Source organism: Perognathus longimembris, chromosome 3 (genome assembly GCF_023159225.1).
Source record: "Perognathus longimembris pacificus isolate PPM17 chromosome 3, ASM2315922v1, whole genome shotgun sequence".
Lineage (NCBI taxonomy): Eukaryota > Metazoa > Chordata > Mammalia > Rodentia > Heteromyidae > Perognathus > Perognathus longimembris.
The window spans coordinates 97,810,132-97,823,028 of NC_063163.1; the positions used below are offsets into that span (position 1 = coordinate 97,810,132).

General features: G+C 39.2%; 1 protein-coding gene and 1 pseudogene across 1 annotated transcript; both read left to right on the top strand.

The window, feature by feature from the left end:
* Positions 1-755: 755 nt before the first annotated feature.
* LOC125349421 (zinc finger protein 345-like) lies at positions 756-12,696 on the top strand. Its single transcript, XM_048343557.1, has 5 exons — positions 756-950; positions 8,396-8,522; positions 8,970-9,059; positions 10,191-11,420; positions 11,583-12,696. Exons 1-5 carry the CDS (start codon positions 894-896, stop codon positions 12,569-12,571), a joined length of 2,493 nt encoding a protein of 830 aa, XP_048199514.1. The 5' UTR covers positions 756-893; the 3' UTR covers positions 12,572-12,696.
* On the top strand, positions 3,447-5,400 carry LOC125349435 (annotated as a pseudogene).
* Positions 12,697-12,897: the final 201 nt, after the last annotated feature.

The window sequence follows — 12,897 nt, forward strand, 5'->3', positions numbered from 1 at the left end:
AGGACTGTATTTAGGAAGGTGAGCACAAAGGACTTTTCAAACCTGTGTTGTTTTTTTTTTTTTTTTTTGGCCAGTCCTGGGCCTAGGACTCAGGGCCTGAGCACTGTCCCTGGCTTCTTCCCGCTCAAGGCTTAGCACTCTGCCACTTGAGCCACAGCGCCGCTTCTGGCCGTTTTCTGTATATGTGGTGCTGGGGAATCGAACCTAGGGCCTCGTGTATCCGAGGCAGGCACTCTTGCCACTAGGCTATATCCCCAGCCCTCAAACCTGTGTTTTTACATCATCTTTACTGATGTCCTATTGGCCAAAGCAGGTTAAATGGCAAATTGCAAGTCATTGCAAAAGGGTGCTCTGAGTGTTTGGATTCAGGGAAATGTGCCATTTGAGAACTATGATTGAAACATATACCACGAGAAATATGTATAACTTTGGGTGAGGCATACTGAGTGATAACACACATGCTTTCCATGGTATTAAATATGTAAATGAATGAGGTATAGTGAAAATGCCCAACGGATTCCTAGGATACCTTTGCTTTAGTATAAAAATAGTTCACACATTCCTATGTGTATTTCAGTACTAACTTTAGTGAAGATGTAATATGTCTTTTTGGTTCCAATTATTCAATTATGTTTTGTGGAAATAGTTTTTATGAATCTTGTATGTATATTAACCTAGAACTGAATTGCTTTTTATGGTACTTATGAACCAACTAGTATTCTAAGGATTCATCTTCAGTGGAGGATTTAATGCTGTACTTGAGACATAAAAGATTCCTCTCATAAGAAGGCTTTATTCTTTTCCAGCCCATTTAGAATGTTTTGATGAGGAAACTCTGGAGCAAAGTCACACTGGTTCTTTCCTGACTACTTCATTTACCTTCATGCCCAGCTATGCTTCCAGAAGCTTCTGTTTATTGTCAACAGCAACCAAATATGAATGGATCTCTGGTGAGTTGCTTATTTTTCACTTTGTTTCACATTCCATTTTATGAACTTAATGGGGGGGGTCCAAGATTTAAAAGGGAAAAATAGACTCAGCTTCAGGAAAATATTCATAAATAAGATAAAGATGGCCTATAGATTTAGCAGATTGTAAAATATTACATTCTATGTAAGTTGAGTGCAGATTTGCTTCAATTTGTTTCTAGTTTTTCTGATGTAAGAAAAAGCAGGCACACTTGTTATATGATTCAGTGACACCAAGGAGGTGACTTCTCCAGGAAGGTTAAAGTTCTTTGTCCTGATTAGTAAAATCAAGCTATCTTAATGAACTTTTACTGGAGTGACCAGAATAGTGTGGTCGCAAACACCTTCCAATGTTCTAGAGGACTGAGTAAGCCATAGGTACTTAAAAGTACTATCCATACATATTTCTTGTTAGTGTCTGCTTCCAAGAGGAATGCAATAGACTTTAGAGTTGTGTTTTCTTCAAAAGCTTTCTTGCCTGGGCTGGATTCAAACTGCAATCCTCAGATCTCAGCCTCCTGAGTAGGTAGGATTTTATAGGCATGAGCCACTGGTACCTGGCTGCTAGTTTTCTTTATTTCTCTCTTGTTCTCTCTTTGTTTATATGTCTCTCTTTCTATCAACCTGCATCTCCCTTCCTTGTGTCTCTGACTTTTTCTTTCCTTCAAATGCTCTATCCTGGAATTCTTTTTTTTTTTTGTCTGTTGTGGGCTTGAACTCTGGGCCTGGGTGCTGTCCCAGGAACTCATTTTTCATACTGATCAATTCTTTACTCAGGTGGCTCTAAGAATTGACATTTTTCTTAACCCTTATATAGGAAAATTACCACTTTCTATCCACTGATGCATAGCAAAAAAAATTGATTTCTCTTGCCTCTGTCATCTTTCTCTGGTCTAACCTCATTTGATGTGGTACTGCAGTGTTTTTTTTCTTCTCACTCCATTTGAATATTTTTATTTGCTGCTAGTATAAGCTAGAAGCTGGTTTTGATAATAAACAATACAGTGACTATTTTTTTCATATACAAGCTTTCACTGGGGGCAATGTCAGCAAGACATTCACTCAGTAATAAACTTGGATCCCTCAAGACCTTTTCTACTAGTCAACATGTGTGGCAATTAGGAATCTACTGGAAGAAATCCTTTTGGAATAAATGTGACACATTGTAGGGGCAGTCAATGAAAAGATATACAAAGAATAAAAGAAGGTGCACAGATGATAATAATGTGTATCTAGTAGGTAAAATAGATAAGTCACTTACAAATCTGATAAATTTCACATAATCCAAAATTTGATTTTTCTTTATTCCTTTTGAAGACAGGTCTTGCTTGCTATGCAGTCCAGGTACACTCTTGAACTTGTTTGGTAGCCTAGGCTGGCTTCCTGAATTTCCCAAGTCTGGGAGCATAGGTGTCTTTCATCCTGTCTGCTTATATTAACCATTCTTAGGCAGTTCACTGATATTACATATGGCCTCACTGTTGTGTAGCCATCCCTTCCATCTATAGCATTTTTCAGCTTTCATGTATGAAGCTGTATAATCATTAAATATGCAGCTCTTGTTCTTCTCTACACATGTCTGGAACTATCATTCTTCCTTGGAAGCTCATAAAGGGAAATCATACATGGCTGTTCCCTTGAGATGGGTTGTTTTATTTAGCTCATTGCATTCAAGGTTCATCCCTGCTGTAACACATTAGAATTTTCTTCCTTTCTAGCACAGTTATCTATCATTTTACGTGCTTCTATCTTTTGGGTCTAGTGAGCAGTTGTTCTGAAGTGATCCTCTAAATATTTGTTCTAGTCCCTGCTTTCTCCTGTGTTGGGTACAACCCTAGAAAGAGAAGGGCTAGGCCATATTTTTGTGTAATTCTGGAATTAATTCTTTTTAGTATTCTCTACCCCTTCTTTGTTTTGCATTCTTGCCAGAAATGCACCAAGGTTCACAATTTTTTCAAATTCTTCCCAGTACATCTTAGATTTTGGAGGGTTTTTGTTGAGAGAGAGAGTTTTGCTTTTCAAGCTATGTCCATAATAAGGTGTATAAAGTAGGTATTTTATTGTGGTTTTGATTTGAATTTTTCTCATGACTGTTGATATTGAACTCCTTTCATATGTTAATCAACTAATTGTCCATTTTCTTTTTAGAACAATCTCTTGAATCCTTTTTCCAATTTTAAAATCAGATTTTGAGGTCATGGACAAGTGAGCACTTGAACTGAGCTCCTGCACTTCCTAGTGCCCCACATGGACCTCCTGGCTACTCAGTCACGCTAGGTGGGGCTCTCCTTTAGGTGCTGCCCCATAGCAGCCAGCTGTGCTTGAGCTGGGCAGGGACTTGTGGCCACAGTCTGAGGCTCTTTGTTCTTCCCCCGGGAGCTGGCTATGGCCACTAGGGAGGCAAGAGACCATAAGGGCAGGGATGGGAAGGGGCAGGGAGGCTGGTGTTGGGGAGTCCCTGAGGAGCGGGTGGCCACCATGGAAGACAAGACTTTCACCAAGGAGCCGGGCCAGTGGGTAGAGTAGCTGAATGAGTGTAAACAGCTGAGTAAGAACCAAGTGGACGCTGCGTGAAAGAAAAGGCTGAAATTTTAACAAAAGAATCAGTTGTGCAAGAAATTCGTTGTCCCTTTACTGTCTTTGGAGGTGGAAATGGCCAATTCAGTCTAGGTGGAAAATCAGCGAACTATTGTGCAGAGACAAACATGGTTGATTTTGTAGACAGAGCTTATTCCTCTGTAGAGACTGTGACTCTTCTTGTAGCATTCAAGGTTCCATATCTTGAAGACATGACAGTACTGAGAGGAAATCATGAAAGCCGACAAATTACCCAAGTTTATGGCTTTCATGAGGAAACGCAGGTATGGAAACGCCAATGTTTGGAAGTATTTTACAGGTCTATTTGATTATCTTCCACTTAGAGCTTTAGTCGATGGACAGATGTTCTGCTCTGCCTCCATGGGGGCTCCCTCCATCCTAGATACACTGATCACATAAGAGCTCTGGATCATTAACAAGAAGTTCTGAAATGCCCAGAATTGGAGACTCCCGTGATGACCCTCAGAGTAATGAGACCCCCATGCACAGGCAAAGGGACTTTATGGAGAGCAAGCTAAGGAGCTCGGGCCATCCGCCAGCACTCCGGCGCAGTGGGTGTGGATGAGCGGCCCCTAGCTCTCAAAGTGGGAGATTTTTTTTTTTTTTTTGGCCAGTCCTGGGCCTTGGACTCAGGGCCTGAGCACTGTCCCTGGCTTCTTCCCGCTCAAGGCTAGCACTCTGCCACTTGAGCCACAGCGCCGCTTCTGGCCGTTTTCTGTATATGTGGTGCTGGGGAATCGAACCTAGGGCCTCGTGTATCCGAGGCAGGCACTCTTGCCACTAGGCTATATCCCCAGCCCAAAGTGGGGGATTTTTAAAGACCAAAAAATCATAAGCAGGGGTCGCATGAGTTCATATGCATTTGGCTTTACAGGATTGGTTACTGGAGAATGCTCTCTTACATGATTGGTTAGGAAGTCTAGGGGGTCTCTTGGTTCCGTATCTTGACTCACATCTATGTTTGCCCGCATCTGGTTTTTCCTAACTACAGGTTACTTTAGGATTAAGGCGACCTGACAGCATTCCGAAACGTTCCCCCGAGGTGGGGTAGTTCTCAGAACGTTTTATTGCTGTTCTGGAAACTTCAAACTTGGCCAGAGGCTCTTCCTGGAAGGGTTTCTAATGGTATTTGTCACCCAGCTGTCGGAACCGCATTATTTGCTTCTAGGGAAAAAGGGGCAGGGGTGGCCCACGGTGGGGGGCGAGGGGACAGCAAGCAGGTTCACAGAAGCAGAATATGCGGCTAATATCAGTGAATACATTTTTCTTTCACTCCTTCAGTTCCACACAAGGGTGAGGTGTGATCTGTGATGATCAGATCCACATGATCATGGTGGATGGGGTATTTCACCATGTGGTGCTGACTATACATTTGGACAAGACACTTCTGAATGCCAGGGGCCTCACACTGGATTCTTGTGCTCGCCACCTTGTAAGGGAGGGATACTATTGGTGCCGTGATCAGAATGTGGTTACCATTTTTTGTGCACCCAATTACTGTTATCATTGTTGTCTTCTAATTCATGGAACTATATGACACTTTCAAATACTCTTTGGTTTGACCCAGTGCTTTGTCTGCCCAGACTGGCTTCCAGACCTCATCCTCCTTAGTGCTAGGACAGTCTTGAGCCAGAGGCCCCAGTATCCTATGGTTAGTTTTTCTTAGCTGAACATTTAACATTAATAGTGAATTGGATACAATAAAATGAGATTATTGTTCTTGGCTTATATAGAAATGAATATTCAACCTAAACAAATATTTCATGTTTCAAATTAAGTGTTGTATTTTATTTATAATAATAATAGCTAATCTAACTATGGTAGGTTTTCTTCATTAAGCAACTATCTTTGTATTTTTCATTATTGATTTTTCCTTATGGTATCTTTGTATTTATTTGTTTATTTTTATATCTATGACTATGTCTCTTTGGATAGCATACCATTGGGTTTTTCTTTTCTTCTGGTCAAGTCAGACAATACCTTATATATTTACTATATTTATATAACAATATTGATGCGGTTTGATTTAGGATGGCCATTTTGCTACTTACTTTCTGTTTATCTCATCTGATACTTATTTCCTATTGTGTGTGCATATAACCTGCACACATCCTTCTATACACTGTAAATACCTCTAATAAAACCTCATACATTCTTCTATACAGTGCAAACCATCTGTGATTCATATTACAATTTAAATCCTATATAAAGTCGTCCTGCTGCATTGTTCAGAGGGTACTGACAATTTTCTCAAAGACTGGATGCTTATATAGTTGCCATACTTTTTCATGTATTTTGTTCTATGATTGGTTGAATCTGTGGGACTCACAAATATGCAAGGCCTAATATATTCCTTTGAAAAGGCTATTATGAATGAGCCCTAATGTAGTCTGGTAGTTTGGCTGTTTTCTTCATAAACAAGAAAGCAGAGATTTTATGTACAGAACAAAGGCCATCTTCAGGCTGAAGGATGGAACTTCAGAAGAAATAAAACCTGTAGGAAAATTGTTGTTTTGCTATAGAACTTCAAGAAAATAAAATTCCCATCCAGTCTGATTCTTGGTTGTGGTAGACATAGAAAATGTACTTCACTGAAATGGTATTACCTCATATAACATCATGGAATATAGTTACTTGTTGGAATAATTCCATTTATAAACGTAATCTATTGTAGTTTTAATTGTTTTAGTGGAATTAATGCTTTGAACTCAGGGATTCATATTTTCTAGGCAAGTACAATATTAATTGATCCATATTCCTAGTCCATATACTTTGTTTTAATGTGTTTGTGTGTTTACATATTGAATCTTCATGCATTATGAGTCACAAATAGGGTGCTGTAAATTTTCCTTTGAGAGAGATTACATAAAACAAATGTTCTGTACATTCTTTATACCTACCCACACACTTACTACTTAAATGACCTTGTCCTATGTGTATATTTGTTAATTTTTTGAAGCAGTATAATTTCTTTTTTTTTTTAATTTTTTGTTGTTGTCTGTTTTGTTTTTGTTTTTTTGCTAGTCCTGGGCCTTGGACTCAGGGCCTGAGCACTGTCCCTGCCTTCCTTTTGCTCAAGGCTAGCACTCTGCCACTTGAGCCACAGCGCCACTTCTGGCCGTTTTCTGTATATGTGGTGCTGGGGAATCGAACCCAGGGCCTCATGTATACAAGGCAAGCTCTCTTGCCACTAGGCCATATCTCCAGCCCCTCCCTGGTTTCTTTTTGCTCAAAGCTAGCACTCTACCACTTGAGCCACAGCACCACTTTTGTCCTTTTCTATATATGTATGTGGTGCTGAGGAATCGAGCCAGGGCTTCATGTATATGAGGTGAACACTTTACCACTAAGCCATATTCCCAGCCCAGGATAATTTCTTATAGCACTCAAAGTGCAGATGTACTATTCATGAATTATCTTTCCCTGAAAATATCCTGAAGCATTGCTTTGACCAGTGGATTGTGAACTGAAGGTTATTTTCTTTCAACACTTCACAGATATATTTCCTTTTTTACCAGTCCTGGGGCTTGGACTCAGGGCCTGAGCACTGTTCCTGGCTTCTTTTTGCTCAAGGCTAGCACTCTACCTCTTGAGCCACATCACTACTTCTGGCTTTTTATGTTTATGTGGTGCTGAGGAATTGAACCCAGGGTTTCATGCATGCTAGGCACTGAGCCACATTCCCAGCCCTATATTTCCTTTTTATGTGTTAGTTAGTCTTTATTTCTGGCTGGATTGAAGGGATTGTTATCCATTCTTAATTTGTAACAGGGATCAATGTGGGAGGCAAAACTCCTTCTAATGGCTGCACAATCAATTAGTACTATATCCTATTCCAGCCTTTAAATTTTTCTTCACATTTTTGGATCTCATTCCTCTACTTTATTCTCATTTTTCTCTGTCCTGCTGGTGGTGGTGATGTCTCACCTAGTTTTTTTTGTTTGTTTGTTTTGTTTGTTTGTTTGTATTTTTTGTCATCTGACTGTTCCTTAGGTTTCTATCCATTTTCCCTCCATCCTTCCATGAGGGCCTTTTAAAATGCAAATCTGGTCACAGAACATTTTATTCCCTTCTCATCTGTGTTCTGTATTGTAGCAGGTGGGTAATGTTCACAAAAGTACATGCTAGCAGTTCTTTATATGTAGGAACAACATATCAGAGTACCTATGTATGACCATACTTCATTCAATCTTTGGGAATTAAATAACAAGAAATGAACATAGGATATTTTTATTTTGGGAACTAAGTCATGTCTTATAAGTACCAAATCATTACTTAGATTCTTGAGTACTGATACTCCATTTAACACCCACGTATGCACACTGTGCTTTTGATAGTTCTACTAATGTGGTATGTTTTCTTGTGAGGTCTGGACTATGTTCTGATTGTTTATGAGAGCACATTTATATAGAAGATCTAAACAGATTTTTCAGTGAGGCAGAATGTGAAAATTCAGGAAGAAATATTTTTTAACTCCACTGTTGCCCTGATGTATAGTTAATATCATCAAAATAAGCTATATAGTCTTCTAGACACTTACTTATACTTAATGTTGTCATGCCAGATTATTACCTCCTTAGAATTTTTAATGTATCTCTTTTTTCTAGCACTAGAGATGTGTTCTGAAATATTAGGGAAACCTTGTATTAGTAATTACCAAGTTAATATAGAGGCAGATATTTCTACTTTGATTTTTCTTTCTTCCATATAACAGAGCAAGCTCCAAACATTTTATGTAAGACAAAAATATACATGCAGAAGAATGAAAATATGAACTTGGTGTTCTCATGACTCAGGGATAATTACCTGATGGAAATGTATTGTTACAGAAGCTGGTGTCATTTGATGATGTGGCTGTGTACTTCAGCTCTGTGGAGTGGCAGGACATGGACATTGCTCAGAGGACCTTGTATAGAGATGTAATGCTGGAGACCTACAGCAACCTGGCGTCCTTGGGTGAGCAAAAGTCACATTAACTGACAAAATCAAGAATTTTGTTCTTAGTATCAGGTTCAATGATATTTAGGTGTTAAGTTTCCAGTCTATGGGAAGTATCACTTCTTTCTAAGAAAAATTTCAACTTCATTATATAACTTGAGGCAATTTTATTCTTTAAGCAGTTTGACAAAAGTTCTCATTATGTTGAATTAACAGGGGACTGTCTGGTCAAAGTTGAGGTGAATGTAATAGGTAATAAGTTTAGACTAGAATATATATTACTATTGGAAATATGATCTGGAAATCACTAGTTGAAATCAGGTATTTATAGGGAAAGTCAACCATGGAGCTGGTGAGAAAAAGAAATTAGATAAAGGAGCAACCTTCTCTACCAGGATATCTGCGATCATAACACCAAGCATGACCCAGCATGAGCAATAGTTCTTCACTATTTCTTATTAACAGGGCATTGTGTTGTTAAACCTAAAGTGATTGTCAAGCTGGAACAAGGTATAGAACCATGGATGGGAGAAGCCCCAGACAAGAATTTCACAGGTAAATTAATGCATCCTACACAGTGATATGAGAGCCAGAGCCCAGTTGGTATGTTGATGTTGAGCTATACTGAGAAATAATGTTCCTAGTTCCTCCTAAGTCCTGTGTGTGGCAAAGAACTAGGTAATCCTTTGTTTCAAAGACTTGGGAATCAAGAATTCGTGTGGAGATGCATTGAATTCTGTGTGGGAGTAGAGACAAAGCAATTCTTTCTCTTTGTGGAAATTATTCTAAAAATTTTTTGAAAAAGGAAGTGAGAAATCTATAAGATATCTCCTTTTCTTTGGAAGTAGGACTATGTAGGTATGAGGAAATAAGGAGGTTGCCAGGACTGCTATCCTCAGATAAGGAAAAGAGTTTATCAGTGGTGGTGGGCAGAGATTGGGATTGAGAATCAAAACCTTTAGTCTAGAGAGGATGATTACCTAGGTGATGAGGTGCAGTATCTTTTGTCTTCTATGGTTCTAAGGGGTAGGGGTGTCAGCAAAGGAATTTCCACAAGACTTTGAGATGGGGAAAAGCAAATTTTAAAATCCCACAGGTAACTATAGCAATTCTTAGAAGTTAGAACTGAAGAAATTTATGTCTCAATCCTCACTATTAGGAACCATTCCTGCTTAGGTGAAAGGCAAGGGGATGTATAAAACAGCCTTGTGGTCTATGAGTCTAGAAAATACTCTGGTTCCTAACCTAATGGTTGAAAAGCAAAGAAGCACAAAATACAAATTAATTCAAGCAGATAGAAGAAAACAAACCAACTGTTCTCTTACAGCAAAACAAAACAATATTTGTAAAAAACAAAAAAACAAAACCAATAAACAAACAAACACCCAGAGGAATACAAAGGGCAGATATTTGGCTTAAAACTACAGGAGTAACTAGTTGAGTGATTTGAGTACACATTTCCTCTGATATAAAAAGAAGAAAAAACTTGAACTCAGAAAATCCTTATTTTTAATTGTGAAATGTCAGCTTTAATTTCTTAATTAACTCATTATGGAGAAAAGAATATATTTCCCCTAAATTAATTAAAAGTATTGATCTCTTAAAATCTGAAATGTCTTATCTTTACATTAAGAAATGTTTGGAACTCATTCATGTGTGTTTCTTTTTTTCTGTGAATCATTTTAGATGTGCAAGAAGTGGATGATGTGATTAATTTATGCCAGCAAAGTCCAGATGAATGTCTGTGTGAAAGAACAGTTACCAATAGCAACACAGTGGAGGAAAGAGTGAGATTAGTAAGAACTTTTGGTTTGTGCTCAGAACACATGTCGGAGCTGAGTAAGAATAATGGGAACTCCTTAGGAATGAGGACTGAGGAGTCCACTGCATGTCAGAACATGCTTCTCCATACTGAGCCTGAAGCGATGCATGCTGAATCCAGGCCTGGTGTCTCTCATGTACTTGAACAGTCCCTCAGACATATGGAGCCTTTTAGCCAACATTCTGGGAGCCCAAATGAACAGCAATATTTTGAACGTGGTAGTGAAGGGACAGTATTAAACTCAGAGAGCATATTCTTTAGACATAATTATGTTTGTGTGAGAGAGCTCTCCTACAACCATAATGAATATAGACAAAAAGACTATGGTAAGTGTGCTCTCCCTGTTCAAGAAATACTTCGAGAGAGGAGCACAACTGAATGTACCGTTTGTGGAAAAACATTAAACTTAAGACCTACAATCACTGCACATCAGAAAATACACACAGAAGACAATCCCTGTTCATGTAATGATTGTGAGAAATCTTTCAGTAAGGAAATAGACCTTACAAGACATCAGAGCAAATATCCAGAGGCAAATTCCAATAAGCATAACAAATGTGCAAAATCTAGCGCTCAGAAGTCACACCTGACTTCCCAACCTCAAACTCACATAGGAGAGAAACCCTATAAAAATGGGGAATGTAGGAAATCTTCCACCCAGAAGTCAGCTCTCAGCAGGAATCAGAGAACTCACACCGGGGAGAAACCTTATGAATGTAACAAATGCGGATATTCCTTCAAGTGGAAGTCAGGTCTCAGGAGGCATCAGAGAACTCACACAGGAGAGAAACCTTATGAATGTAACAATTGTGGGAAGTCTTTCATCCAGAAGACAAATCTTAGTGCTCATCAGAGAACCCACACAGGAGAGAAACCTTATGAATGTAACAAATGTGGAAAGTCTTTCACCTGGAAGACAAATCTTCGTATGCATGAGAGAACACACACAGGAGAGAAACCTTATGGATGTAACAACTGTGGAAAGTCTTTCACCCAGAAGATATATCTTCGTATTCATGAGAGAATACACACAGGAGAGAAGCCTTATGAATGTAACAATTGTGGAAAGTCCTTCACCCAGAAGATATATCTTAGTGCTCATGAGAGAACACACACAGGAGAGAGACCTTATGGATGTAACAAATGTGGCAAATCTTTCTCCCAGAAGGAATACCTTACTGCTCATAAGAGAATACACACAGAAGAGAGACCTTATGAATGTAACAAATGTGGACATACCTTTGCCTGGAAGTCAGCTTTCAGGAGGCATCAGAGAAGTCACACAGGAGAGAAACCTTATAAATGTAACAATTGTGGAAAGTCTTTCACCCAGAAGGCAAATCTTAGGGCTCATGAGAGAACCCACACAGGAGAGAAACCTTATGAATGTAACAAATGTGGAAAGTCTTTCTCCCAGAAGGAATACCTTACTGCTCATAAGAGAATACACACAGGTGAGAGACCTTATGAATGTAAAAAATGTGAAAAGTCCTTTACCAATAAATCAGGACTCTACAGGCATAAAAAAATTCACACAGGTGAAAAACCTTATGACTGTAACCAATGTGGAAAGTCTTTCACCCAGAAGGCACGCCTTACTGTTCGTCAGAGAACACAGAGAGGAGAGAAAGTTTATGACTGTAACAAATGTGGGAAAACCTTCAGTCAGAAGAGAAGTTTGAGCGGGCATGAAAGAATTCACACAGGTGAGAAACCTTATAAATGTGACACATGTGAAAAGTCCTTCAGGTGGAAGTCAGGTCTCATGAGGCATCAGAGAACACACACAGGTGAGAAACCTTATGAATGTGACAAATGTGGAAAGTCCTTCACCCAGAGGTCAGCCCTCAGCAAGCATAAGAGAATTCACACAAGGGAAAAACCATATGAATGTAGCAAATGTGGATTGTCTTTCAGCAAGAAGGCATGGCTCACTGTTCATCACAGAAGACACACAGGAGAGACGTTTTATGAATGTAGCAGATGTGGAAAATCTTTCAACTGGAAATCAGCTCTCAGCAGGCACCAGAGCACACACACAGGAGAAAAACCTTACGGATGTAACAAATGTGAAAAGTCTTTTTCCCAGAAAGCATACCTTAGTGTTCATCAGAGAATACACACAGGAGAGAAACCTTATGAATGTAACAGATGTGAAAAGTCTTTCAGACACAAGTCATCCCTTATTTTGCATCAAAGAACACACACAGGAGAGAAACCTTATGAATGTGACAAATGTAGATAGCCTTTCACCCCAAAGGGACCACCTTACTGTTCAGAGAAGACACATTGAAATCGTTTGCATGTGATGTGGAAAATCTTTCACCCAGAAGACATGCCCCAGTGTGCATCAGAGAATACACACAGGAGAGAAACATTGTGAATGTAGCAAATGGGGAGTTTTATAAGTCGAAGTCATATCTTAGTGTGCACCAGAGAACTCAATCACATAGGATTAAAGAAAATAAATGACTGTAACAAGTGTGCAATGTTTTGTTTTTGTTTTTTTGGCCAGTCCTAGACCATGAACTCAGGGCCTGAGCATTGTCCCTGGCTTCTTTTTTGCTCAAG